Source organism: Lissotriton helveticus, chromosome 2_1 (assembly GCF_964261635.1).
Source record: "Lissotriton helveticus chromosome 2_1, aLisHel1.1, whole genome shotgun sequence".
Classification (NCBI taxonomy): Eukaryota; Metazoa; Chordata; class Amphibia; order Caudata; family Salamandridae; genus Lissotriton; species Lissotriton helveticus.
The window spans coordinates 580,133,632-580,160,295 of record NC_136059.1 but is presented as its reverse complement, the minus strand read 5'-3'; the positions used below and the strand labels follow the sequence as shown (position 1 = coordinate 580,160,295).

The 26,664-nt window shown below is 44.8% G+C and overlaps 1 protein-coding gene across 2 annotated transcripts in view; it reads right to left on the bottom strand.

The window, feature by feature from the left end:
• Positions 1-26,664, bottom strand: part of LOC144818148 (uncharacterized) — a 138,661-nt gene that overhangs the window by 36,002 nt on the left and 75,995 nt on the right. The window contains exon 3 of one of the 2 annotated variants that reach the window (XM_078675261.1): positions 6,335-6,460. The exons of the other annotated variant lie outside the window; for it this stretch is intronic. Coding sequence (XP_078531387.1) covers positions 6,335-6,460 — 126 coding nt within the window. The remainder of the gene's footprint in view (positions 1-6,334; positions 6,461-26,664) is intronic. 2 annotated transcript variants of the gene reach the window in all.

The following is a 26,664-nucleotide window of genomic DNA, read 5'->3' as shown; positions in this document are numbered from 1 at the left end:
TAGCAGATATATGGTGCACATGAGAGACACATACCTTATTCGCTACAAACAGTACCACAACCCTTTATAGCATGTTGGTGATGTAAAGCATATTGTGGCAGCAGAGTGACATCCTACAACAGTGCACTCATGTGTGCATGTAAATCTTCACACTGGTATGATACACCTCATGGCCATCTCGGATTGCTTAACAAAATACATTTTGCATATATTCCAGATTAGGAAAACTAAAATTGTGAAAACAGTATGACAGTTTTAATATAGGTGAGTTGTGAACACCAAGTACCACAGTATGGATCATTTGGACATGAATGCAATTCACTGTGGTGGACTTAGAAATGGCTGGTGAATTTTGAGACTTGTGTCATCCATTGTGGAGATGCCTTTCAGGAACGGAAGGTAAAATGGAAGCTAATGTTAACTCCAAATCTTATCTTTGGTCTTAGACACAGTGGAAGAAACAGAGTTCCAACTAGACACCACAGGGGAGAAAAAGGGAGGGTTGAGAGAGACAGAAAAGCATGGGTGAACCATTACTCTGGTCATGGGAATGGGCTTTGCCTTTACACTGTGTTAAGTTCGCATGAGCTTATTAGAAGTTTAAACACCATGTTTCCTCTCTGCTGCTTTTGCACACGGCACACATTATTATAAATGTTAAGAGTCTAGCAGAATATTTTGCTTCACATGAGAATAATATGTTTTCCTATAGTATCAGCCTTGCTTGGTAAGCTATGTCTGAACAGTGAGTGCCGAGGCCTTCAAGGTTATTTCAACACAGTGGTTGTTGTTCGGTCTGATGAGCGCGCGTCCTAGACATAACACATATGCAGCTGTGGCCACCTCTGATTTTAGCACGTTTAATAATGCACTGCGCAGAGCTTGCACACACAGATGAAGAACATTCGCACGCAGAGAGCTGGTGTAGAAAATGATGTGATCCCTTTCTACTAGGAACAGAGGTATGGGGCCGCCCTTGTAAACCCAAAGAGACCTTCTGTACATATAATAAAATATACTAGCAAGGGAGGGTAAGACTGAGGTGCAATTTAGCCTTCTTCCCTTTATCATTTTAAGATGCTTTCTACCTTTGTATTTTATGGAATAGTAACTATGCTGATAACCTTGTTGCTTATAATATGTTTGCTTGTATTAGCTAAGATACTGCGCTTGAGAACACGGCACTAGAAATAAATATTTCAAACTTGCATGTGTCTTCATTTACTCCTCATTTTGGACTGGTATGATAGTATAACGAAAGAGTGTTCATGTGTTCCACGTTACCTGAGGTGTTCTAAGTCCATGTTCTGGGTTGTCTAATCATTGGGGGTATGGAAGAACCAATGAGACACTGATTGCTAGTCTGGTAGGGGATTTTGGATACTAAGGTGAGTTTTGGTAAACCCAAGTCTCTATGCACAGTTCTGTGTAGAAGCAGAATCCCTGCGACACTGTCAGGCTGGAGGGATCTCAGTATGGATGTAGTGTAGTTCCTATATCCCTAATAGGCCCTGTGCATTGGAATAATATACACTATAGATTTGACATAGGACTGAGGTCAGTATGACTCTCTCAAGTACATTAAACTTAATTGTGTGTGCCAACTTACTCAGGGGTCACTAGAAACTTTCTCGAATAAACAAGAAGGAATTAGTCTCTGACAACCGCATAAACATGACAACTTTTTTCCCTTACAGTCGGAACAATATCTTCAGTGTCGTGGAAACAATAGCTAACTATTTCACTCAGTCAATCGTGCATGCTTAGTTTCTACAGAGTTTGCACAGAAAATAGAGAGACTGGCATTTCAATAAAAGGGGTTTATTGAACAGTCTTCTTTCTCATGCAAGAGAGGTGAACTGCTACAATCGTTAGACAGAATGCGAAGTATAATGCGTACAGCGTAAACAGTAATATAAAATAATACTGTAATAGCATTGTCTGCTGCTATGACACATATAAAAATACATACATAAATAACACAGGCTAAAATACTGAACTGGTGCTTCTAAAATACGCCTACCCCAGTGTACCTAACCTATGTCTAGTACGAGGGAAGAAGTAGGTGCTGTCTTAGCTATAGTTTAGTTTTGTCAAGAATTGCCAAAGGTTTCTCTAGGTTCTAATCAGCTCCATACCTTAGAATGGGAGAGGTTGGTATCTCTTTCCTGGGACTCGATTTCCCAACACCCCGCAAGGGGAGTCAGAAACACTGGAGCTGGATTTTCAGCAGGAGGATGACAGCTTCTGGTCAGTGCGTCAGCTGGGGAGTTGGCTTCCTTCGGCACTTGCTGTAGCGAGCTGCGTCGTGCAGGAAGGTAGTCGAACTGCACCATACCACACCATGCTTTGCCATAGCAAGTGAAGGTATATTTATACCTTGAAGGTGTTTAGGAATGCCAGTATTGACGTAAAAGTCGGGCATATGTACTTTTAGGAATGCCAGTATTTTTTTTTTGTTGAAACTTTTTATTGAAAGTAAAAACAAGAAAACAGAAAAACGAAACATGGCAAGGTAGTACAATAGAATTGTGTCACCATTCGGCTCGTGGGGGGGGGTACAAACGTAAATCAGATATCGTTGCAACCAGTAAATCGGGGGGAGAGGGGGGAAAGGAGACCAGAAGTATACAAAACATCTATAATCCTGCGGAGGAAACATCAGGTTGGGAGGAAGACAAGTCAATATCACATTCCGATATGGGGGAGCACATAGGAATGCCAGTATTGACGTAAAAGTCGGGCATATGAACTTCATGAAGGAACCCCTAAGGAATAGATGTTCATGCATAATGAATGAGTTCTTGGAGAAATCAATATCCAGGCAAGGGGAAGTCCCTAAAGCTGTGGGGGCAGATTTATGAAGGCCTTGCGCCGCCGGTGCGTCACTTTATTTGACGCAACGGCGGCGCAAATAATGCGCCCTATTTACAACGTGACGCATCTAGGAGATGCGTCACGTTGTAAAGCCCTGCGCCATAAGGAGGCGTTCCTGCGCAGGAACGCCTCCTAAAAGTGGCTGAGTGAAATCTATGAGATTTCACTCAGTCACTTTCAGGACAATGCTGCGTCAAAACCCTGCGCCTGCTTGAAGCAGGCGTAGGTCTTGACGCAGCATTGTGGAGATGGGGCACCCCCGGGCCTTGCTGGAGCTGCGTCGCGCTTGCAATGCAGCTCCAGCAATGCGCCACCTTTACGTCACAGATGCGTCACGCATCTGTGCCGTTTTTGCCCCATGGTGCGCTACATTGTAAATGCGGCGCACCATGGGTGGCGGAGCAGCGGCGCAGGATGGCTGGCGCATCCCTGGGGATGCGCCAGTCATCATAAATCTGCCCCTAAGAGTCTGCTTTTCGAAGAAGTCGTAGTGATGTAGATGAACGGATGTAAGTAGCCATGCCTGTATTTGGGTAGCATGGGCTATACCTAAATAAGGGCTGGATTTCCATGCCTGTATAAGTGCAATGTGAAATATACCTATATAAGGGCATGCATCAGGAAATGCATACGAAATCTAAATCGAAACACAACATGGACCCCTGCTTAGTTTCTGAAGTCAAGTAAAACAAAGTAAAAATTCACTTGTGAACAAAAGGGTTAATTCACAAGTGAGCCAGGTTATAGAAGACATGAACTGTATGGCCATGTGATAGCCAGGCGTTCACCCACACGTGATGTAAGGATCCCTGGAGCTGACCTGGAATCAACTGCTGTGAATCTTTTCTGCCTGTCCTCTGCCTCCCTTAACCTTCCTGAATGACTCCCTCAGGCAGGGCATTGTCCCTGATTCGCACAAATCTGCTAGAATAATCCCCATCCTTAAGAAACCCGGTGCTGACCCATCCTCCCTTCCCAACTACCGTCCCATCTCCCTCCTCCCCTTCCTAGGCAAGATCCTTGAGTGTCATGTCACCAAAGCCCTCAGCTCATTTATTGAAGAAAACCGCTTTTTAGCTCCTTGCCAGGCTGGTTTTCGCCCCTCCCACTCTACGGAGTCTGTGGTCCTCTCCATCTTAGACGAACTCAGAGGGGGAGCAGACGCGAGTACACTCCAAGCCCTGGTCCTTTTGGACCTATCTGCTGCCTTCGACATGGTTGACCATTCCATCCTACTCGACCGTGTCGGGGGCGCCGGCATTGGGGGACTGGCTCTGGCCTGACTTACTTCCTTTTTGCAGAACCGCACCCAGGCCGTTCAGCTGGAGGGTTTCTCCGCACCCCTGCGGGATGTCAGCTGCGGGGTGCCTCAAGGCTCCTACCTTTCCCCCATCCTCTTCAATCTTTACATCTTTCCTCTCATTTTCGCCTTACAGCAAATGGAGGTCACGGTATTTAATTATGCCGATGACCTCCAACTGATCTTTAAGCTCTCTTATTCCTCTGACTCTATTCACAACTTCCAGACGGTTATGATTGTTATCAGGGACTGGATGGACTGCAATCACCTTAAGTTAAAGCCCGATAAGACCGAGCTGGTACTTACAGTTGGCAGATCCAGCCCCTGGTCACCTTTGTTTTGGCCCTCAACTCTTGGTACCCCCCCTCACCGTCTTCCTCTGTCAAAACACTAGGCATCAAACTCAACAGTAACCTTACTCTGCATTCCCAAGTCAGCACTGTGGTCTCTTCTTGCTTCCTAACCCTTCGCACTATCCGTAAAATTTCCTGTTTCTTTTCTTTCTCAGCCCTCAAGCTTATCCTGTTGGCCATGGTCATGTCCCGACTTGACTATGGCATCGTTCTTTACTCTAGCATCCCAGCCTATGACCTCCATCGCTTGCAGCTTATCCAAAACCACGCAGCCCGATTACTCTATAAACTACCCAAATCTTGCCATGTCACTCCCCTTCTAAAAACTCTACACTGGCTTCCCATCCGACAACGCTCTCTCTTCAAAATGGGTTGCATGACCTTTTAGGCCCTAGCTGGCACCGCCCCCGCCTTCATTAATTCTCAAATCAAGGCCTACATTCCCAACCGAGAGCTGTGCTCGTCCACTCAGTCTCTGCTCTGTGTCCCTTGCTTAAAAAAAAGAGATCTGGTGGCCTGAATTTTTTAATCTTGGCTCCGCTCTTCTGGAATTCTCTTCCCCTGTCCATCAGGGCCTCCTCTATCTATCTTGACTTCCACAAATCCTTAAAGACTTTCAAATTTTCTCAAGCTTTCTCTCCCTAGCTGTCCTCCTCCTTCTTTTCCTGGGTCCACGTCCCCAGCGCCATGAAACCGCACGGTGACCGAGCACTTTATAAGTCTTTTAACTTCAACTTCAACCTGGGAGTAGTTCAGTCACTTGACCAGAAGCAGAACAAACACACACATTGATGAAAAGGAAGAGGTTAGCCAATCGAAAATAGCAACATGCCGCAAATAATACCCCAAAACTGTGTAGACAAAAAAACAATGGTGAGAATAACATAGTCCAGTGCGAAGTGGTATGCTAAAGTGGGAGAACCAGAGGGAGAACCTTAGTAAAACAAATATTGCCAGGTAAGTAAATTGTATACGACTATGAATTAAGTATTACTGCTGCCTAGTTTACCACGGAAGTGAAACTGTCTAATCAGGAAGTATTACATCAGAAAAGGCAGCCTAAAATTACTTTACTAATCTGCCCATCTAATCCATCATGTTTCTGTTTTCCATAGTCACCGTTCATGTGTCTGTAAAATGCATGCCCTGCCTTTAAAAAATGTGGAATGGCCAACTTTACAAACAAACTTAATCCTGATAGAACTCCCTAGCCCCCACCAGAATACAATTCCTTTCTAGAGGGATCCCCAGAACTGGATTTTCAGGATGCAAACAATGATACGGGGATGCCAGTTTAGGGGCATGAAATAAAAACCGCAGGCAGATCGATCTGAATTGCTTTCTACACCTGCGGGAGTCAATTATAACTTGGTTTCACCTATCAACCGGGACTGATACAGGGTGTCGGACAAAACTGTCATTTGCTCTTTTTACCAGGCTTGGACGAAATGTTAATTACACAAGAGTAATCCGAGTAATTGTTCTGTTGCATTTATCAGCATTTTCTTGGTGATAAAATATTGCACTTTGAAAATAGCACCGAATGTTGGGTTTCGCTCCTCTCATAATTCCAAGTAATCTCATGTAATTTTGCTCTAATTTCCCATAATTACGCTACAGCAAATTATGCGAGTTACACCCACCCCTACTTTTTACTCTGAACACAGGGGTCACAAACAAGGTGGCATGTGTAAACTTAGCGCAGCACTCCGCACTACCAGCTGGACTCAGGACAGTCCAAAAATCGAGGTGAAAACTTGGGATTGGTAAAAACCTTTGAAGGTAGCCAAAATAAGTCACATACTTGGTAGTTAGGAACCGGTCTGCCATATCTTCAAATACTTGTAACCAGCTTTTTCCTGTAGCTGTTACAGTCCACTCATCTGAAACCCAGGATTTCGGCATCAGCGACGTAAATCCACTGAACACCCTAGAGAATAATTGAAAATTCACCTTTCGGTTCAAGTGTTGGCAACTGCTCTCCAGGAGATGGGTATATTGGGGAAAGAGAAGAACACAAATGTAGTGCAGAACATTGAAAGCTTCTTCCTCAAAAAGCCTAGTCCTCCAGTTCACCTCTTGTATTAACTTGAAGAGAACCAAAGGTCTGTTCTCATTGGTTCTACCTAATTTAGGAGTAGAGACAAGGTTTGATTAAGCATTCACTAAGTCACTCCTTTTTTTGTAGACAGTACTTCTGTTTACATCAAACCTTACATCAATTAACAATTTACACTCACTCACCATTCTGTATCACAATTATTTTTGATAAATGTTCATTTAACCGCTATTTACATCAAACAGCGTTGACTTAGTAGGACTTTCTTATAAGCCTTTGCCCCAGAGTTAACTTTTAAAAGTTTATAACATTAACAAGAAAGATAAGGTAGTCCAAATATAAGAAGAGGTGAACGAGATGGTATACATCAATTTCTAGAAAACCGTCTTCAGACAACCCATTAGGGCTATAAAGAGGTGCTTGCCCGTGTATGTATTGTGGCCTGCTTCATCATTGGGTGGGATCAGCCAGTGATCTGGGAGCTCTTGATACTGTAAGGATGGGTTAATATTAAAACTATCTAGGGTGTAACCATAGTAGGTAAATGTAATGATGATCACAGCCAATTTGAAGACCTGTGCATCATTGATCTGATCTACATGTTGCAGTCACAAGGGTATCGCCCATATGGGTCAAGTGGTCTTAGTTTACCTCTTCTTATGCTAGGGTTACCTTATCTATCTTGTTCATTTTATGACTTTGGGGAGGTGATAAGTTTCCGTGGACAGATCTCCTCCCTCTTGGGTGTAAACACTTTAAAGTTGCCTTGGATGGGGGAAGGATTTGAGACAGAGATAACTGGGGGGTCAATAATGAGGGCAAAGAATGAGATGCAGAAGTAGTGGTGTGGGTTGCCAGTAAAGCTGCCACTGAAGCAGCAGGTGTATGGGAGTACATTGCACGGGAACACACTGCACAAGTTATGACAGAGGCAATGAATGTACCGCCACTTCACTAACAGCTGACAACCAACGAGACACAGTTGTAACCGAAGCTACCAAAGTAGAAATCAATGCCGCAGGCAACATTGCCCAATGTACCCAATACAGACAGGAAAAGATGAGTTACAGAAATCACTATGTAAACAATTGTTATAGACAAACTTAGCAATAGCTAACCACAGTCCTGTTGTTATGACAACAAAATGATGTTAAATGATTCAATGATTGGTACCTTTCTGTTTTACCATCCATTTGAGGATAATAACCTGTAGAACAATTACTTCAAAAGAGTTGTCCAGAACTTGAAAATGTATTGTAGCCCTTGTTCAGTTAGTATACCATCTGATACCCTGCACAGGTGACATAATTCTTTAGAAATATAGTTGCTACAGCAGGTGTTAGAGGGAGGGCTTTATGAGGTACAGAAGGAGCTGTGTTTATGAAGTAGTTCACTACAACCAGGATTGTACTGAACCCTTGTGAATCGGGCAATTCGACAATTAAGTCCATAGATTTGAGTGACCATGCTTTTCATGGAGTAGAGAAGGGCCGAAGAAGTCTCTGAGGTCTCTGGTGTGAAGATCTGGCTTGCGCACATACAATAGTGTTTTTTAACAAATGCTCTGACTGTTTTAGGAAGAGAAGGTCACCAAAAGTGTTCTTGCTTACTCCCGGATGCCCAGGTAATGGGAGTATTATGACACCACTCTAATGCTTTCTTTTAGAGAGCAGAATTGGACAGATACAGCTTGCCTTCTCAGTATTAGAGTTGTTCCTGTAAAGTTCCTTTTTCTGGTCCCTCTTTGATCCACAGTTCAGGGTCAATGGTCTGTAACTCTTTTTGTACTTGTTGAATGAAAGCTTTTTTTTACATGAACACTGCAAGTATGGTTGGGATGAATAGTTCTTATTGTTCTTCGCCTTGTCTTGACAGAGTGTCTGCTTTTCCACATCTGTATGCCTGTCGGTAGTCTATAGTGTACTGAAATGTAGAGAAGAAGAGAGTCCACCTAGAATAGTGAAGATTGGCACATTTCTCTGATTTGAGAAATGTGATATTTTTGTGATCTGTTCATACAAGACCAGGATGAATTACACCATCTTGGTAGGGTCCAGTGTGCAAATTCCTATCATATCACATATTTGTAGTTTCTCTCAGTCAAAGTAAGATTTTGAGAAAAATAATGACTATATGTGCAAAGCTTCAGTTTCAGGATGTCTTGGAGAAAGAAGTGTTCCAATTGTATGTCGCGGTAGCAAGGAAAAGCCAGAACATGAGATGGAAAGGAAACAAAATAGTAATCACACAGGACTCCTCAAGACAAACGGTGGAGGTCCGGAAAGGCTTCCTAGCCCTAAGAGACAGACTAAGAAACAACAACATCACCTTCAGCTTCGCCGGACCGGCCAGAATGAGGATCACGGACAAAAGAGGCACATTGGTCTTCGAAGATCCCAACGAGCTTAGACGATACCTACAAGGACCAATCCCAGAGGACATGGAAGCCCAAAACCCGGGCACAGGAAAGAGAAGAGCCCCGCCAGACAGTGCAGAGAGTGAAACTGGAATGTGAACAGGAACCAAAACTACCTCAACGCGTGAACATAATCTACCTCACTGAACCGAGCTACCTCATTGCTTTGTGTGATCCTACCTCAGTACACCGAACCACCCTATCACCTTGCATCGCATCCAGAACACCCTAACGTAGACATCAGACTTGAGACTTGAACCCTCCCCAAACAGAACAATAAGAGACAGTCTTCCATGATGCGCAAACAAGGCCAGAACGGAAAACCGACAGAGGCGGAACTCATATCCTTTTGATTCAAATCTGCACTACATGCAGATGCTACAGGGTGGGACTAAGCCCAAGACTGAACTCGGGGGGGGGGGGGTCCTTGCTGTCGCACGTCCACTGCACAATGCACAGGGGGGAGGGGGAGGGGAGGGAGGAGGGGGGGCAGGGGAGGGGGGCCCTCGAGTACAGTGGTATGTGTTTATTGCTATCTATGTTTTCCTACTTTCCTTTCCCCTTTCCTTTTCATCACTCCCTACGTATCCTAGAGATAGAGCTACCCTAGCCACAAACGATGGAGACCCTCCAGGGCTGGTTACCAAAGTTCGGGAACCCATGAGAATACAGGTGAATGACCATAGACGAGAAGTTTTGAGGGAGATCACCACACTGCCACATGGCAAACACGCAAACAATGTCAGCACAAACATATAGCCAGCTAAGCTCAGACATAAAAGTAGTATCCCTGAATGTCAAAGGCCTCAACCATCCGGTAAAACCGAAAAAGACGCTAGACTACTTAGCGAAGCTCAAAGGCGACGTCTACGTCCTACAGGAGACGAGGCTCTCGGAAGAGGATGCACAGCGCCTCACAGCTAGCTGGATTAGCGATTCCTCCTACTCACCAGCAATACACAAAAAAAAGAGGGGTCATCACACTAATACACAAGAAAAGCAACCTCACCATACACGAGAAACACACTGATGATGATGGGAGAGTACTCATAACAAGCCTCAAGAGAGGGGATGAAATCATACACATAACCAACATATACGGACCCAACTCAGACGACAAGGACTTCTGGGAAGGGGTGAAAGCCAAAATAGGAAACCTCCCCCAGGACGACCTACTTCTGCTGGCAGGGGATATGAACCAAGTGCTAGACCAGGCCACAGACAGACACCCCTTTAGGCAAAGCCATAGACCCCAAGAGCAGAGCACCCTGGAGAACCTATGCTCCAAACTCCACCTTAGAGACCCCTGGAGACTACAACACCCAGACGCGAGATAGTACACGTTCTACTCACATCCACACAACTCATACAGTAGAATAGACTATATACTCATGTCAGTGTCCCATACGCACCTCATAGACCAGACGGAGATAGCAGCAATAACAATATCAGACCACGCACACATCAGCCTCTCCCTCAGTGGTAGACACAACGAACAACCTAGCCGAAGATGGAGGCTTAACGATGACATTCTAAGACACCACAATAACACCACAGAGAAGAAAGGGTCAGAGGGATATTTAGAGACCTGTCATGGTTCACATCCCCCAAAGTCAAACAGAACAACAGACAAGGAACCAGGGGTCTGACAGAAGAGAGCTAGGTACAGCAGATCCTACTCTCAATGACAGTCACTGTTAGTGTGGAAATGAGTGCCAAGTCACTATACAGTCTGTAAGTATCGAGGGTACATACTTGTGCAGCTATATCAAGACCACAGGTGAATGTAGGTGAGACTCAAAGAAAACAAGATTGTGGATTCCCATCAAAAAATCTTGCGATGATCTATATTCTCATCTGGTCATCCAAGACTACTGGGGTAGTCTGTCCCTAGATCATTGGGACCATATCCACACCCAATTGTTGAAAAAGTCTCAGTGAGACAAGCCCACAGACACAGTAATGACCAAGAGATAGACGCCAAACATATGGGAATGTGTGCAGTGCAAAATAAATTATAATACGTGGTGAAATAAAATAGAGTGGTGAAAAGGAAAACTGTATGTTTTATTAAAGTCGTTATTCCACCCTCTAATTAAAAACAAGAACAGTGCAAACAACTGGGCAGGCTTAACAAATATTGACTGCTACCAAAAAGGCCAACATGTTTCAGCCACCAGGACAAGGGGTTCCACAGGCTTTCTTCAGGGCCTCTGTTCTCAAAAGATTTGCTACTGCTAAAAATGTGAATAAATAAATGTGAATCAAAAAAGGATATAGTTGGACATCTTAGTCCATAGACAGCTTACTCCGTGTCAACAACTGGAGTGGTCTCACATCTATAGAAAGAAGAACAAACACAAGGGTCTCAAAACTAGATGCACTCTATGTCAAACCCTCCATTTTGTACTCAAAAAAATTAGATTAATTCATCACTCACCCAGAAGGACCGAGGAATGTACCTCACCTCCACTGGACCCTGCTCAGGAAGGCAGAGGCCCCGCTCTATGGGAGATAAGTGTAAGGTGTATTGAGTAAAACTACTATGCTCCTAGAGCGACTCATGTTAATGCTCAATCTACACCCAGTAATTACCCTTCTCTCGTGAATGTAAGTTCGTTAACATCTCAACGCCCGCACTTCAACCAGCCCGCACAAGTCAATACATGTGTGCAAGAAGAATTTCTGTGCCTAAGCGCTCATTGCACAGGTGGCCTGTATTCTACAATAGCGGCCTCATAATGAAAATTGTAGTTCTTTTGTAGGGAGCTGGACGGGCTCTATTAAACGTATGCCTCAATATGTGTTGGTTAAAGAGATAAGCTACTCGCACTTCAACTATTCTCCTCAATTCTACAGAGAACTGAGCTGACCTCCACGTCGAGAGAGCCTCTATCCTGGAAATCCCCACCAGAAACCGCTCTTGCAGCCTGCTCTGTTCTAAATTACTTGGGGTTAACGGGCAACAGCTAACAAAAAGCACCTTCAATGTATAGAATTATTGTAGTTCGTAGAGGTAGAGCTCGTAGTCACTCTATCCCTCTTCCACTAACCTGTCCGTCGTTGCCTCGTAGTAGGCGCTGAGTCGGGGGGGAGGCGACCACCTATGGTAATAGACAGGATATAAATGCAATCCTAATGGGGGGCGGACTCACATAACCCGGAAGTGATCTTAGCACCAGCCGATGCTCCGATCTCTTGGTCCTGCCCATTGCTGGTTCAAACTCTCAACAATCCCGTCTGGAATTTAATAATGTCCAATGATGGCTCCAGAGTGTGAAAGAGAGAGTCAAGATTGGAATTGCGGTGGGGGCAGATGAAAACTCGCGATAGCAGGAACTACAAACTGACGTCATAAAATGACGAAAAGTAGTCCGAAAACACCGGGTTTCAAATACATATACTCCTCCTTGTATACATGTAGATTTGGAACGCATCAACAGTATATTCAAATTTAGATGTCAGTCAAATTCGTGACCGGATCCAAACAAGGGCGTAGATAGCCTTGCATAGCGTCACAGAGTGAGTCGCAATCAGGCCCAGAAATCACGATAGAGAGAAGAACTACAAAATGACGTCAGAGCATGACGAAATGTAGTCCGAAAAGTTCCTAGTTTATTTCGTCTCGTCAGTGTATTCAAAAGATGCTAAATGATCCAGAAATAGATCTCAATCAAACTAAAGGACAGAACAATCCTATAGAATTAAAACATCTCAACAGTGTATTCAAAAACTACTACATGATTCAAAACATTTTCAAAAATTTTTTTTTCAAATTTTTTTTTCATCTCAGACAAACTCGAGATTGGATCTACCAAGGGCATGGAGAGCCACGCATGGCGTCACAGTGTAGGTCTCAAACAAGCCCGTGTCTCCCTATTATCAATGGTACATGATGCAGGGGAACCATTGTCAAAGAGCCAAGTGGCATGAATTCTAATAAGTCCAGGTATCAACCAGAATACTCCTCAGAGCCTCTCTTCAGAGGGTAGCCCATGGGATGTCGTCATTCAAACCCGAAGAGTCACAGGAAAGTTTAAATATCCAACGTTGTTCCTTCAAAAATAAGAGCTTTGAAACATCCCCAACGTGAGATGGTATGAACGGCTTTTCCAGAACAGTCCACGTGAAATCCTCTTCTGTGTGTTTCCGTTCCACAAAATGTCTAGTCAATTTAGTAAGAGTCTTTTTGCATCTGAAAGAACTCTTATGTTCAATCATCCTAAAGCGAACTTTGCGCTTTGTCATACCAACGTACTTCCTTGCGCATGGACAGCTCACGAGATAGATTACGTGTGAGCTGTTGCAATTTGTGAAAAGTCGCTGCTCCCAGGGTCGACCAGTACCGATGTCAATTTCAGTGGGGTTTTTTGTCTGTGGGCATATAGAGCAGCATCCACATGGGTGATGTCCTGTAACTGCTGGTAAGTCCCAAAGAGTACCTACGGGGCGTTTAGAGGACTCCTTAGGACGTGTATGGACTAACATATCCCGTAAGTTGCTCGATCTTTTGAAAGAAAACAGAGGCGGTTCAATTTTATCAGCGCTAGCATTTAAAATGCGCCAATGACGGTTCACAATCTTTTGTACCTGGTTGGACTTTGTACAGAAAGTGCTCACAAAGGTGAGCCGGTTCAATATTGGCTTCACTTGAGGTGGTTCTAGCAAGGATTCTCTGTGGTTGTTAGCTGCCCGCTTAAAAGCTTTTTTAATCAGATGTTTAGGGTAATTACGGGCTTCTAACTGTCGGGATAGGCTCTCTGAATGTTTCTGAAAAGTCTCTTTCATGGAACAGTTCCTCTGTACACGGAGGAACTGTCCGTAGGGCAGATTATCTCGTAGAGACTTAGGGTGCTGACTGCCATACAGTAACAGAGAGTTCCTTGCCATTGGCTTTCGAAAGAGTTCACTCTCAAGTCCAGTTGAAGTGACATAAATTGATAGATCTAGAAAGGAGAGTCGTTCTTTGCTTATCTCCACCGTGAACCTTAAATATCGATTTTGATTGTTGAGCCACTGGTGAAACATTAAGATAGACTCATGGTTTCCTCTCCATACCACTAAGACATCGTCTATATAGCGCTTCCACCACACAATCGACGAGTCTCACCTACATTCACCTGTGGTCTTGATATAGCTGCACAAGTATGTACCCTCGATACTTACAGACTGTATAGTGACTTGGCACTCATTTCCACACTAACAGTGACTGTCATTGAGAGTAGGATCTGCTGTACCTAGCTCTCTTCTGTCAGACCCCTGGTTCCTTGTCTGTTGTACCATTCTAAGACACCACACAAACAGAGCTGAAATTGAGGAGGCAATCAAGGAGTACCTCTCCTTTAATGACAACGCTGAGGTAGACAAGGCCATCCTGTGGGACGCGCTCAAAGCTACGATAAGGGGCAAACTCCTAAACATCAAAGGCAGGATGAATAGGGAAAGGAACAAGAGGATCACAGAACTAGAGAATGAGATCAGGGATCTAGAGAGAGGCCACAGTGCTAACCTGGCGGACGGCAATACGCTGACCGTCCTCACGAAGAGGAAGTATGAACTCAACAAAATCCTGAGCGAAAGAGCTGGGACATGGATAAACAAATATAAGGCCATCAATCTATGTGCGGCCAACAAAGCAGGGCGGGCACTAGCGGCATATCTAAAGGCGAAGAAGAGACAGCACTCGATAGCAGCAATAACAGACACAAACAAAAAGACTCACACTGCAAACAAGGAAATATTGGAAGTATTCAAAGACTTGTATGGTAACCTATACAAGGCGGACAAGGACCTACTGGCGGATGGGGGGGGCAAGCCTACTGAGCAAACTAAGTCTACCCACGCTGACAGAGAACCAGAGATCAGCCCTAGACCAGGTCATAACGGGGGCAGAAGTAGAGAAGGCAGTAGAGACACTCAAAGCAAACAAAGCGCCAGGCCCGGATGGGTACACGGCAGCCTTCTACAAGCTCTTCCTACAGATATTAAAACCCACCATGGTGGGAGTGTTCACGCACTGCACGCAAAAAGGCCGCTTGACAGACACAATGGCAGAAGCCAACATCATAGTAATACCCAAAGAAGGGAAAGATCCGCAGTACCCCAAAAACTACAGGCCGATCTCACTAATCAACATGGATTGCAAAATCTACGCCAAAATACTAGCAACCAGACTCAATAACCACCTCCCCCACCTAATTGACAACTCGCAGGTAGGGTACATTAAGAACAGACTGGCCGAGGACAACACTAGACTTCTTTGCCATCTCATTAACCACACATCCAACAGTGCCGACCCCGCAGTCATGATTGCACTTGATGCAGAAAAGGCCTTTGACAGAGTCTCCTGGCCATACTTAGACCTTTGTATGCAGAGGTTCGGGCTGGGGGAGAATTACATAAAGATGGTGATGGCCCTCTACAAGGAGCCCAAAGCACGAGTCGTGGTTAACGGAAGAGGATCCGAACAACTAACACTAGAGAGAGGTACAAGACAGGGATGTCCGCTCTCCCCAACCCTGTTCCTACTAGCACTAGAGCCACTCCTAAGCATGATCAGGAATAACACTGAGATCGCTGGCATCTGCATAGGGGGGAACACGGTGAAGCTGGCAGCATACGCCGATGATATTCTGATCATAACCAAGAACCCTACCGGGTCAATAGCAGCACTAATGAACACCATTGGGGAGTATGCGGAAGTCTCAGGTTACAAACTAAACAGGGATAAATCGGAATGCAAACCCATGAACATCCACACTACAAGCGCAGTCCTGGGTGAATCAGGACTAGCATGGCAAAACAAGCACCTCAAATACCTGGGTCTCAACTTCGGCAGGGACCTCAGAGCGACGCTTGATCATAATGAGGAAGCCACCCTAAAAAAGGTTAAAGAGAAACTTAACTCTTGGTCACCCAAATACATCACCTGGTGGGGGAGGGTAGAGACTATCAAGATGATGGTGACACCCCTCATTAACTACTTGATAGGTATGCTACCTCTAACACGGACAGACGACTTCCACAAGCAGCTGGACAATAAGATCAACAAATTCTTATGGAAGAAAAAAAGACCCAGGATAAGCCTGCAGAAGCTAAGGCTTTGCAAAGGCTTAGGAGGGCTAAACATTACAAATTTCAAAATATTCCAAACAGCATGCTTAGCCAAACAAGGTGCCCACTGGCTAGTCCCTAACCAGGAGTACACACCGGTCTGGCTGACACTGGAGAGGGCGACCCTAGGCGGACTTGACCCCATAGCTATGCTCACAGCAAACAAACACCCAGAGATCAGGAACACAATACTCAAGAACACAAAGGCCGCCCTCCTAAGAGTAGACAAAAAAATGGAACAGACGATCAGGAATAGCAGTTGGGAATCCATCTGGTTTAACTCTAGGGTCCAATACAAAGGGAAGACTCTAGACAACGACACCTGGTATAGGAAAGGAATCTCCACCCCAACACAACTCGAAAAGAACAAGACACCACTAACGTTCGAAGCCCTAAAACAAGCCCATTACCTACCATCGGTCGAGTTGTATGAATTCCTAAAAATTAGAGCGGCCATCACAAAGGCAAACCTAGACAAGAAAGTCCCCTCCATCATACAATATGTGCACAACCTGAACAAGATAGGCCACCAGACTTCCCACATATACAAACTTCTAAGCCCCACGACATCGAACCTCAACACCAAGGCGGTAGGGTTCTGGGAAAAGCTGCTTGAAAGGAAACTGAGCGAGCGGGGAAAAATGCCGCCTGTGGATCTAGGCCTCCCAAAAAAAAGTCTCCTCCCAGGTGGCACAAACCAAATACTGGCTACTACACAGGGCCTACTGGACACCGGCCCGTCCAGCGGAGGAAGGAGTCAGGGAAAAGGACACCTGCTGGAACTGCCAACAGGGTGGAACATACAGCCAGGCTTTGTGGTACTAGCCACTGCATTCATGGCGACAGATTTAGACTCCAAGGAGGACAGCGACCTAATAGACCTTCTCCTCACCACAGCAGTCAAAACAATTCTAGCGAACTGGAAGGATACGGGGAAGGCGACCTTCAAAGGTTGGGTCAACTGGATCACCTTCCTCAGAGGGGCGGACAACATAACGGCACAGCATTCACCCAACCACACGGCTAGAGGCGATATGTGGGCCTTGCTGGACAGACACTTGCAAACAAACAAACCCCCAAACAAACCCCCATAGAAGCTGCCACACTACTCCCACCGAAGCCAAAAGAACCAACACCTCAATGCTCCGTCTCCCCCCCCCCACACCTACCTAGCTCTACTACTCCTTTCCTCACTCTCTTTCTTCTTTGTGAGGGTACAACAATGTAACCAAGAACAATTTACGCCAGCCAGAAATTCGAGACTTGTTGATTTAAGCAAAGCGTTACGAGCCACTATACCTAATGTAACCCCAAAGGCGTCTGTACTCACCCTCATGAACCACTACTACTATACTGTACTGTATATATATCTATATAATCCTCAATAAAATACTTTTGAAATCACAATTGTATGTGAGAAAGTATCTGCTTCCACTATGAAGCGGAGCTGTACATCAGGATGATGTAGTAATGGTATGGGTAAATGCCAACTTACATTTTTTGAATGTTTCTTCTTGTTGTGGACTCCAGGTGAATGGAACACCTTTCTTTGTTAATTCCATGATGGGTTTTACCAAGTTTAAAAATTAAGGAAAGAAGAGTCTATAAAAGATACAAAACATATAAACCTCTGAATGTCTTTTATGGAACACTGCTGAAGCCATTCTCATACTCCTGCCAGTTTATCAGGATCCAGAATGATTCCCCAACCACAGATAACAAAACTTAGGAATGCAACACTGGCTGTTTCCAAACAACAATTTTTCAGTTTTATATACAGTTTGATCTTCTGTAGTCAGGACAGAACATCTTGAAGATGGATGCAAAGTTCTTCCAAGGTGTCTGTAAACACCGATATATCATTAGATAAACGAGTAAGAAAGAATACACCAGATCGCTAAAAATACAATTTACCAGGTGTTAAAACATATTCAAAATGTCCATATTGAGTATCAAATTAAGTTTTTAAACGCATCCACCCTCACTTGTTCAAACCAATATGTAGGCCTCCCACCGGTCTACTTTAGAAAATATCCAGCAGTTTTAATATGATCTAATAATACAGAGATGAGATGCCATACATATCTATTTTGAACATTAATGCATTGAGCCCACTTTTGTCGATATACAGTCTACATTCACCATTTGGTGTTGCAATGATAAATATTGGTGTCTGAGCTAGAGAAGAGGTATGATGATTGAACTCTTTGCCCAAACTGTCCTAAAGGTATCATTTGAATACTTCATACTGCTCAACTGGGGAACGGTGGGTAGGGCATCAAATCCATATTTTATTCGTATTCTTGACGTGACAGTAGACGTCAGCCCCTGTGATGCTAATGACATCAGCACAGCATCTGCAAGCTTCTAAAAAAGTCAGTGGCTCCTAATCTGGATGCCCATAATGGGATTCAAACACTTTAAGGTTGTCAATATAAAATCTAAGGACCTGGGTAGCAGCTGCTGCACAGCTACATCTGCAGTATTCACAACAGAACTGAACTTAGCAGTTTGTTGATACTATCAGATTAAGGTATCATGTTGTCATGATTAGGCCTGGGAAGAGTTCTGCTATGCGGACCTCCACCACAATCTACAGAGTTCCGCGAGCAGCAGATTGCTGTAAGTCACACTGCTCCAGCTGATTTTTAGTGCCAGGAGTTTTTCTTGCGCTGTAAAATCAGCGGGAACTGCACCACACACAGTGCAAGAGGCTGCTACTTCTTTCTACTGCCTGAGTAGATGTTCTAGTCAAGCGGCAGCTTCCTCAACGCGAGCAGCAGGTTTCTCAGTGCGAGCGGTAGCGACCTGCCGTAATCGCCCGCGTTGAGAAATCTCAAAGGGAGGTGGTCCAGCGTATGATTTTTCTCACTCACTCACTTAACATCGGTGAGCCAGACAATAAGAAAACTTGCCTAATATTAATGCAAATGTATGGTGTCAATGATCTCAATTTGCAACTTTGCCAAATGCCATATGAGAAGTTCAGTCTCTCATACTATGTCACCAGAACTGAGGGCAGCGTCATCTATGCCTTGGATACTCTTGCTTTTTTTGTATTTGTGTAGGATGGTTTCTTTGAAAGTTACTATCCATGAAGCAGCCTGAAGATCTAGAATTTAAGAGAGCATATACATAGGGCTTTAAGTGGGATGAAAAAACTGGGGTGGGGGGTCTCTTAAAGGGGCGTGGCCAATGTAATTAAGGGCGTGGCTCTAACACAGGTAAGCTAAAAATCTGTGCTTAGCATAGTGAGCCGCCCAACTTGTATTTTGCTCTTTCTGTCACTGCATCCAGCTATATGATACAGCAAGTAACATCATACCTACAACAAGTCAGGTCTATTGCTTTGTCAATGGTTGTTAGTTGCACAAGATAAATAAGCAGCAACTCTGTCTGGCTTGTTGTATTTAATATTGAAAAAGCTTCCACTTAAAGCCCTGGTGACACCACGACAATGTTGCTGCTCCTGAGTTTCAAAAAGTGGAGGGAAATATAGAGAGAAAATGACTCTCTTTAAAGGATTTCCCTTCCCCTACACCGATCACCTGGCATGACATCATGCCGTAACTTCTCCACTAGTGAGAAGTGAGCAGTGTGAGCACACGCACATCGATGTGCCTGCTGTCACTGCAGTCCGAAAACAACGGACCTCCTATGCAACTGCAACGGCTCAAAACAGAGCCCGATAGAGACCAGGTTCGAGGCCCCCTTTAAAAAACCAGCCGGTGCTCAGACCCGGTGAGACCCGTTCCATAAAAGCCCTGCATAAACATGTAACAGACCTTCTTCTTTACATGACAGACGTGGAAGATAGAAGTGGATCTTTGGGATGTCAGATCTGTTCTCTGGAGGGACATTTGGTCAGGGTCTGTCATTCAAGACTGAATTAACCTGTTTCCTGACAAAGTAGGGCAATCCTTTATATAATGCTCAATTGTCTACAATAGAGGCATAAACCATGTTTCATTTGCTTTTCTTTTTCAGCAGTTGTTAGACGAGTTAATAGATTGCATATTTGCATTGCATCTTTCTTGCTTCCTTCAACTGAAACAGGTTTGACAGCAGAAACTGAGAATCTGCAAAGAGACCACTTTCTTCTCCGATTCTTTTATTAGCATCAACTTGCCAGGTACTGCTAGAGGCATTATTACCGAGATCTATCACTGTTGTAAATGTTAGGGGTACTTGCTGGGTCCCAGAAGGAGCAGGGGAGCTGACTACTACTGAAGGACTGATTTGAGAAGCCCCAATAGGGCCTGGAATTTGATTTGGTTGATCTTGTATAACAGGCATGCACTTTCTTGGCATGCAGCCTTGAGAGTCTCTTGGATCTTTCACTATAAATTGTAGCAGATTAACATCAGGGTTCAATCCGTAGGTCCTGGCAAAATGTCAGGATCCAAAGAAAAGATAAAAACCGATGTCAATGCCAAATGCTCCCTTGTGGTCTCCGCAGCACTAGAAAGAAATTGTGTGTCTGTGTGGTAAGCATACATCCACCAAATTGTGCTTGATAATTCCCTAGAGCTTCAGGACCGACAATTCCATCCATGGCCTCCGATGAAATGACAACACGATTGACAATATCTCACTCTACGCGGACGACATCCTCGTCTACGTCTCCTCCCCCAAATCCTCTCTTAACAGTCTACTACACGTCATCACTAATTTTGGCAAATACTCTGGCTTTTCCAATAATTGGTCCAAATCAATACTATACGTACTACACGGCCCACCCCCTCCTCTCCCACGAGGCTACTCAATCGACGTGGCCCTGGATGGATTCAAATACCTAGGCATCTTTATCACCCCAGACCCAAAAATATTCTTTGACCGTAACCTAAAAGGCCTACTTCAAAGACTCCATAACGACATCTCTCACTGGAGATCACTCCCTCTCTGTCTCCCAGGCAGAGCAGCCCTCTTTAAAATGCTTGCACTCCCTCGTTTTCTGTACGCCCTGCAGAATTGCCCATTTCCCATAGCCGACTCTTATTTCAACACGCTTGAAGGAGACCTCCGCCTCCTCTTATGGGACGGCGGCTCTCCCCGCATTGCTCTTGCCTCGCTTACACAGGGGTGGTATGATGCTGGTATTGCCTTGCCAAATATTCGACTCTACTATTGGGCTACTCAATTAACTGCCATTAACTCGTCGATATATGGTTCACCCACGAACCCTGCTTTTCACCTCGAGAGATACCAGTTGGGCCGCGGGGGCTATCTTGAGGCTTTGTATGGTAAACACTCTCGCACCCGTTATACGGGCCCGATGTCCCACACAATAACAATCTGGCACTGTGCGAACAAGCGACTCGGTTGGGCTGACACTCTTACATTATCCACTCCACTCTGGACCTCACATAAGTTAGGCTCCCTCTGTCACTATCAGGGCTTTGACAAGTGGGACACAATTGGCATCTCTACCTTAGTAGACATACTTCACAAGGGCAAATTACTGACATTCGAAGAGCTCCAGAAGACGGACGACTTAGCCCAATCTGAAGCCTTCCGCTATCTCTAAATCAAACATGCCATACTCGCCAATGTCCCTGACCTCTCTTCTCTTCCACAATCCTCGCCCCTCGAGGACAGACTCTTGTCAGAACCCCTCCAGACCAAAGCGATATCCTATACCTACCGTAAATTATGTAATAACATGCCCAACACCTTCCAAATTCTACTAGACAAATGGCAGAACGACATCGGAGTCATGGATGATGCCGAATGGCAGGCGGCATTGATGTCCCCGCGCGAATCAGCTATCAACCACAGAATTAGACTTCTATGTAATGTAATGTAAAAAGACACTTCTATAGCGCTTCTTTCACTCCATGGAGTATCTTGGCGCTAACCCCACCCAGATGGAAGGGTTGGAGGGAAAAAGGATGACTTGCACACTACACCACATATTACACCAGCGCCCTACATGCCGCATCGGACAGGGAAAAGACCCAGGTTTTTAGTGCCTTCCTGAAAGGGACTTCTTGGGACAGTGATCGTAAAAAGGGCGGGAGCTTATACAATTAAAGATATTGCACAGAACATACATGTCCGCTCCCCTCCTGGCCAAAATTGGTAGATGCACATCTGACCTCTGTCTCCGTAACTGCGGACAGATTGGTACCTTCTACCACACTATCTGGGAATGCCCGGTGATTCAGGACCTGTGGGAGCGTGCTGCTCGCAAAATGACTGATGCTCTAGGAAAACCCGTCCCTCTGACTCCCAAAAGCGAACTCCTCAATGTGTCGGACCCCACAGATTTAACTGCAATGGAACGACAATGGGCGGCTCTGGGCTTCCTCTTACTGAAACGTGAAATAGCAATGCAATGGGGTTCACCATCTAAACCGCTCTTGATCAAGTGGGTTGCTGCAATGGATGATGTCCGAAAAAATGGTCTACAAGGTCAGGGGGTGTCCTGGAACTTGGGATAAGAAATGGGGACACTGGAATGTTTATAGAGGTGAACTTTGTACTTCCCCTTCAATTAACATGGCAATGGCTAGGACTGGTCCCCCTCGTAATCGTACTTGTGATACACTGCTGTAATGTATGCATTCTATGTCAAGTTTGTAATTCATGACTGTCAGCTTACCACTACCTCTGCTTTTGTTCAATAAAATATTTTAAACAAAAAAAAAAGAAAATTCCCTAGAGCTGACCTGGACCAATCATCTAGAGCTAACCTGGACAAAAATCCTGGTCCAAACTCCATGTAACCAGGAGGAGATGACTGGAAAAGATTAGTAAATGGAAAGTAGAATTCCACTATGTAAGTGAACAAAACAACAAAGGTGAGGATCATAAAGTTGGGTGTTAACTGGTAAGCAAAAGAAAGCAAACGCTAGCAAAATGCAAGAGTTGTCATGCAAGGGGCTGGTATCCGAGTCTCAATGGTCGCTGCCTGCTTTATCCTATAAGTGAAAATGTCTAACTAGAAAGTGATAAATTGGAGTGGGATACCTGAACACTAAATTGCTAACCTACCTTTCTAATAGGCCATGTATCTGTCTTCCATAGTTGTCATGCATCTCTCTGTAATGTGCACAATCTGCCAATGCAATACTGCAGAACTCTCTGGGGCATATTATCAAGCCCAATATTGCTGCTTTAGTGGCCGTTTTCGGATGAAAAGAGGCGATATATTTATCTCCATATCATCAATGCGCCGCTAACATGCATTAGCGCATGTTAGCAGCAGTTTTATTAACGCCTCGCCTCGCATCGCTAATTAGATGCAAAGTAGGCGTTCCTGCACAAAACAACAGCAAGATAGTCGCAAATACAAAATCGCGCTATTAAGCCAGACCTGGACACGCGATGCTATAAAAATAGCCGCACTAACTGCGGTTAACGCAGGAATCTAACATCACGTAAAATCCTGACTTAGCTATCTTTTAATGGGAGGTGGATTGACAGATTAAGTCCACACTCCCATATTTACAAGCTTTTCATTAGTGCTGTGAAATAATTCCTTGATTTCACACGCTAATGATCATGATCACCGTCTATCGCTGGTTTGAACATCGCCTGTTAGCAAAGCGTTGCTAATACGCCGCTAAAACAGCGATGTAATTCATCGATAGACGGCGATAGACAAAAAAGCGCTAAGCGCGCTCTGCAATCATTATCGCAATTACTTGATAATATGGCCCTCTGAGTTGAGGTATGATGTGAAAGGTGGAATGTTTGAACCCCAACTCTCATGCCACCCCTAATACTCCCATTATAACAATGGCCTGCTTATAAAATGCTGCCTCTCTCTTAGGTAAATGAGCTGAAAGGGCTTATTCACCTTAGCCATATTTTTCCTCTTAATCGCAGAGGCCTTTGCCATTTCAGACTGAAAGTGTAAAACATGTTACACTGATTTTTACTCACACTGATTTTTACAGTCTTGGCCTTTACGCTGTTGGTGTTGGACTAGAATAGCAGAGAACTGACACCAGGAGCTGTATTACACTATGTGCCCAGGCGGTGCAACGGGCGTTTTGGCAATTGACACTTTGGTATTACAAAAGGGGCTGCAGACGCTAGTGCTGCCCCTTCTGTAATACTGAAAGCGCTGGTGCACATATAGCGCCAGTGCTTTCTCCAAAGGGCGTTCCCTCATTTGCCTGGGGGGGTGGACTCAAGCACATGAGGGAATCCCTTTACCTCTGCACCCGCGTCGTAATATAAACGGATGGGGCATGGCCCCATGTAAATTAGGGAATCCCTTTGCCTCTGTGCTGTATTATAGATGGGTGCAAAGGCAAAGAAGCTGTCAGGGGCGCACTGTTGGTGCGCCCCCTAATGGCAGCCCTCTGGATGAGAGAAAGGGGGTCCTATGGACCTCCCAAACAACCTCTTACAAGCTGGTGTAGTCAGTCACTGCACCTGCCTACAAGTGGATTTCTAATCTTCTTTAAAAGTGAGGGCGGGTTGCCGCCTGCACCGTGAAACATGGAGCAGCTGCTTCAAAGCCGCTTCATATTTCACTGAATGCACTGCTCTTGGGGCAGAGCTTTCTATGAAATAGGGCACACTTTCCCTGTTTGCGCCCGGCATACCTCAAGATTAACACCTGTGTAGGGACAGCAGAATAAACAGAGTCATACCTGATGATATAATGTACATTGTATGTCTGTGGCCGGAGTGCTTTGATCTATCACTTACCTGCTTCCTCCATTTTTCTAGGTAAAGACACCCGACTTGTCCAAAGGCCTTCAGTTCCCCAACTGCCAGCTCCGCCAACCATTCCAGAATTCTCGGCCACACACGTGACCCAGAATTCTGGAATATTCAGTGCGCACTGAAGAAGACACAGCCCTTTCTCTCCTCCTTTCCTCTTTCAGCACTTTCGGACGATGCTCATCTGTGAACCTTCTTCGTCTCTTTCTCCCTCTGGAGCACTCTCTTTTGGTGAATTGGAGGAACTCGTATAAAAGTTGAAGTTAATCAGACCACCACAGCTAATGCAGAGAGCTTGATCCGGGATGTACACACTGGAGAGTTGTCCCTGTTCCAGCAGCGTTCTGCAGCTAAATGTGAGAGGGCCACGGAATGCAGGCTCGAAAGGTTCCTCACACTGTTCAGCATATATCCCTTTACTGTGGTTGGTCTTAGATTCTCTTTTATGCGTTTTTAGATGCCATATGAGAATGCCATGCAGTAGTTTGCAGTTTGCTATGTGCAGCTGGGATATTTCACAAATATTAACGAATCACTATTTAGTACTTGTGATGGTAGCATATTTGTGTTCAAATCTGTGCTGATGAAATTTCCCATGATTTTTTACACACAGTGGGGCAGATTTACAAGCTCCGTACGCCACATTTGCGCTGCCGCTGCGTCACTTTTGTGACGCAGCAGCGGCGCAAAGCCAGCGCCATGCTGCGGGGTATTTACAACGTGACCCGTCTGGGAGATGCGTCACGTTGTAAAGACCTGCGCCACATGTGGGCGTTCCGGCATGGGGGGGTGGGGGGATGGGCGTTCCGGCACAGGACCGCCTCGGAAAAGTGGCTGAATGAAATCTACATGTTAGGCATAGGGGCACCCCGAGCCTTGCTGGAGCTGCGTCGCGCTTGCGATGCAACTCCAGCAATGCGTCGCCTTTCTGCTGGGGAATGCGCCACGCACCTGCCCATCCGTGCGCCACGGTGCACCGCATTGTAAATACGGCGCATCAGTGGTGGCGCACAGGTGTTTTGGTGTGTCCAAACTGTTCTGGCGCATCCCTGCTGATTAGCAGAGATGTGCCAGAAGTTGTAAATTTGCCCCAGTGTACTTTTTGGCCTTTCCATTCAGCACATTTGTCAGCTACCTCAATTTATATACATGACATATTAGAGGTGTTCTAATGCTTTCACAAAAGTACAGCCCGGAAAATAATAGCACTTATAAGGAATGCAATACAAAATATTCAAGCTCTGTGAGGATTTTGAGCAATAATGCATTTTAGACACTCAAACACAATTGAAAAACACTTACCAAACAATCAAGTGCCAAATCACAGCATCTTTACATTGATGCAAAAGAAAAGTGCAAATCCATTTGCACTATTTCCACTGCTTTGCAACAGAGAATCAAGAAAGCCGGTGTTGTTCCAGTTGCTATCTCAGAAAAAATGTACACCTGTGTCTAACATGGAGAATTTCTATGTCAACTTGTTTGTCTCATTAAAGGTCCTCTCAATCAAACCAAAGTCTTCCACCTCCTGCCACATTACAAAACTCAGGAACGATAAAAAAATAAACCTTCTGTGACAAAAAAAGAAATGACAATAGACCATATCTCGCCCACGTCAAAATTCTCTTAGCTTCTTAATCGAAAATTTCAACACAGGAGCTAGAGCCACCAACTGCAAACTAATGTGCACACACTATTCAACTGTAAATCACGACATGAGACTAGTCAGATCTCCCTCCGAACCACATTCATCCTTCAAGTGCAATGGTATTAACTAACTTATCAATCTAAAATAGATACAAGCAGACACCACATCTGCAGCACCAAAAAAGTGACCAACTACCCTCCTGCACCCTACGACAAC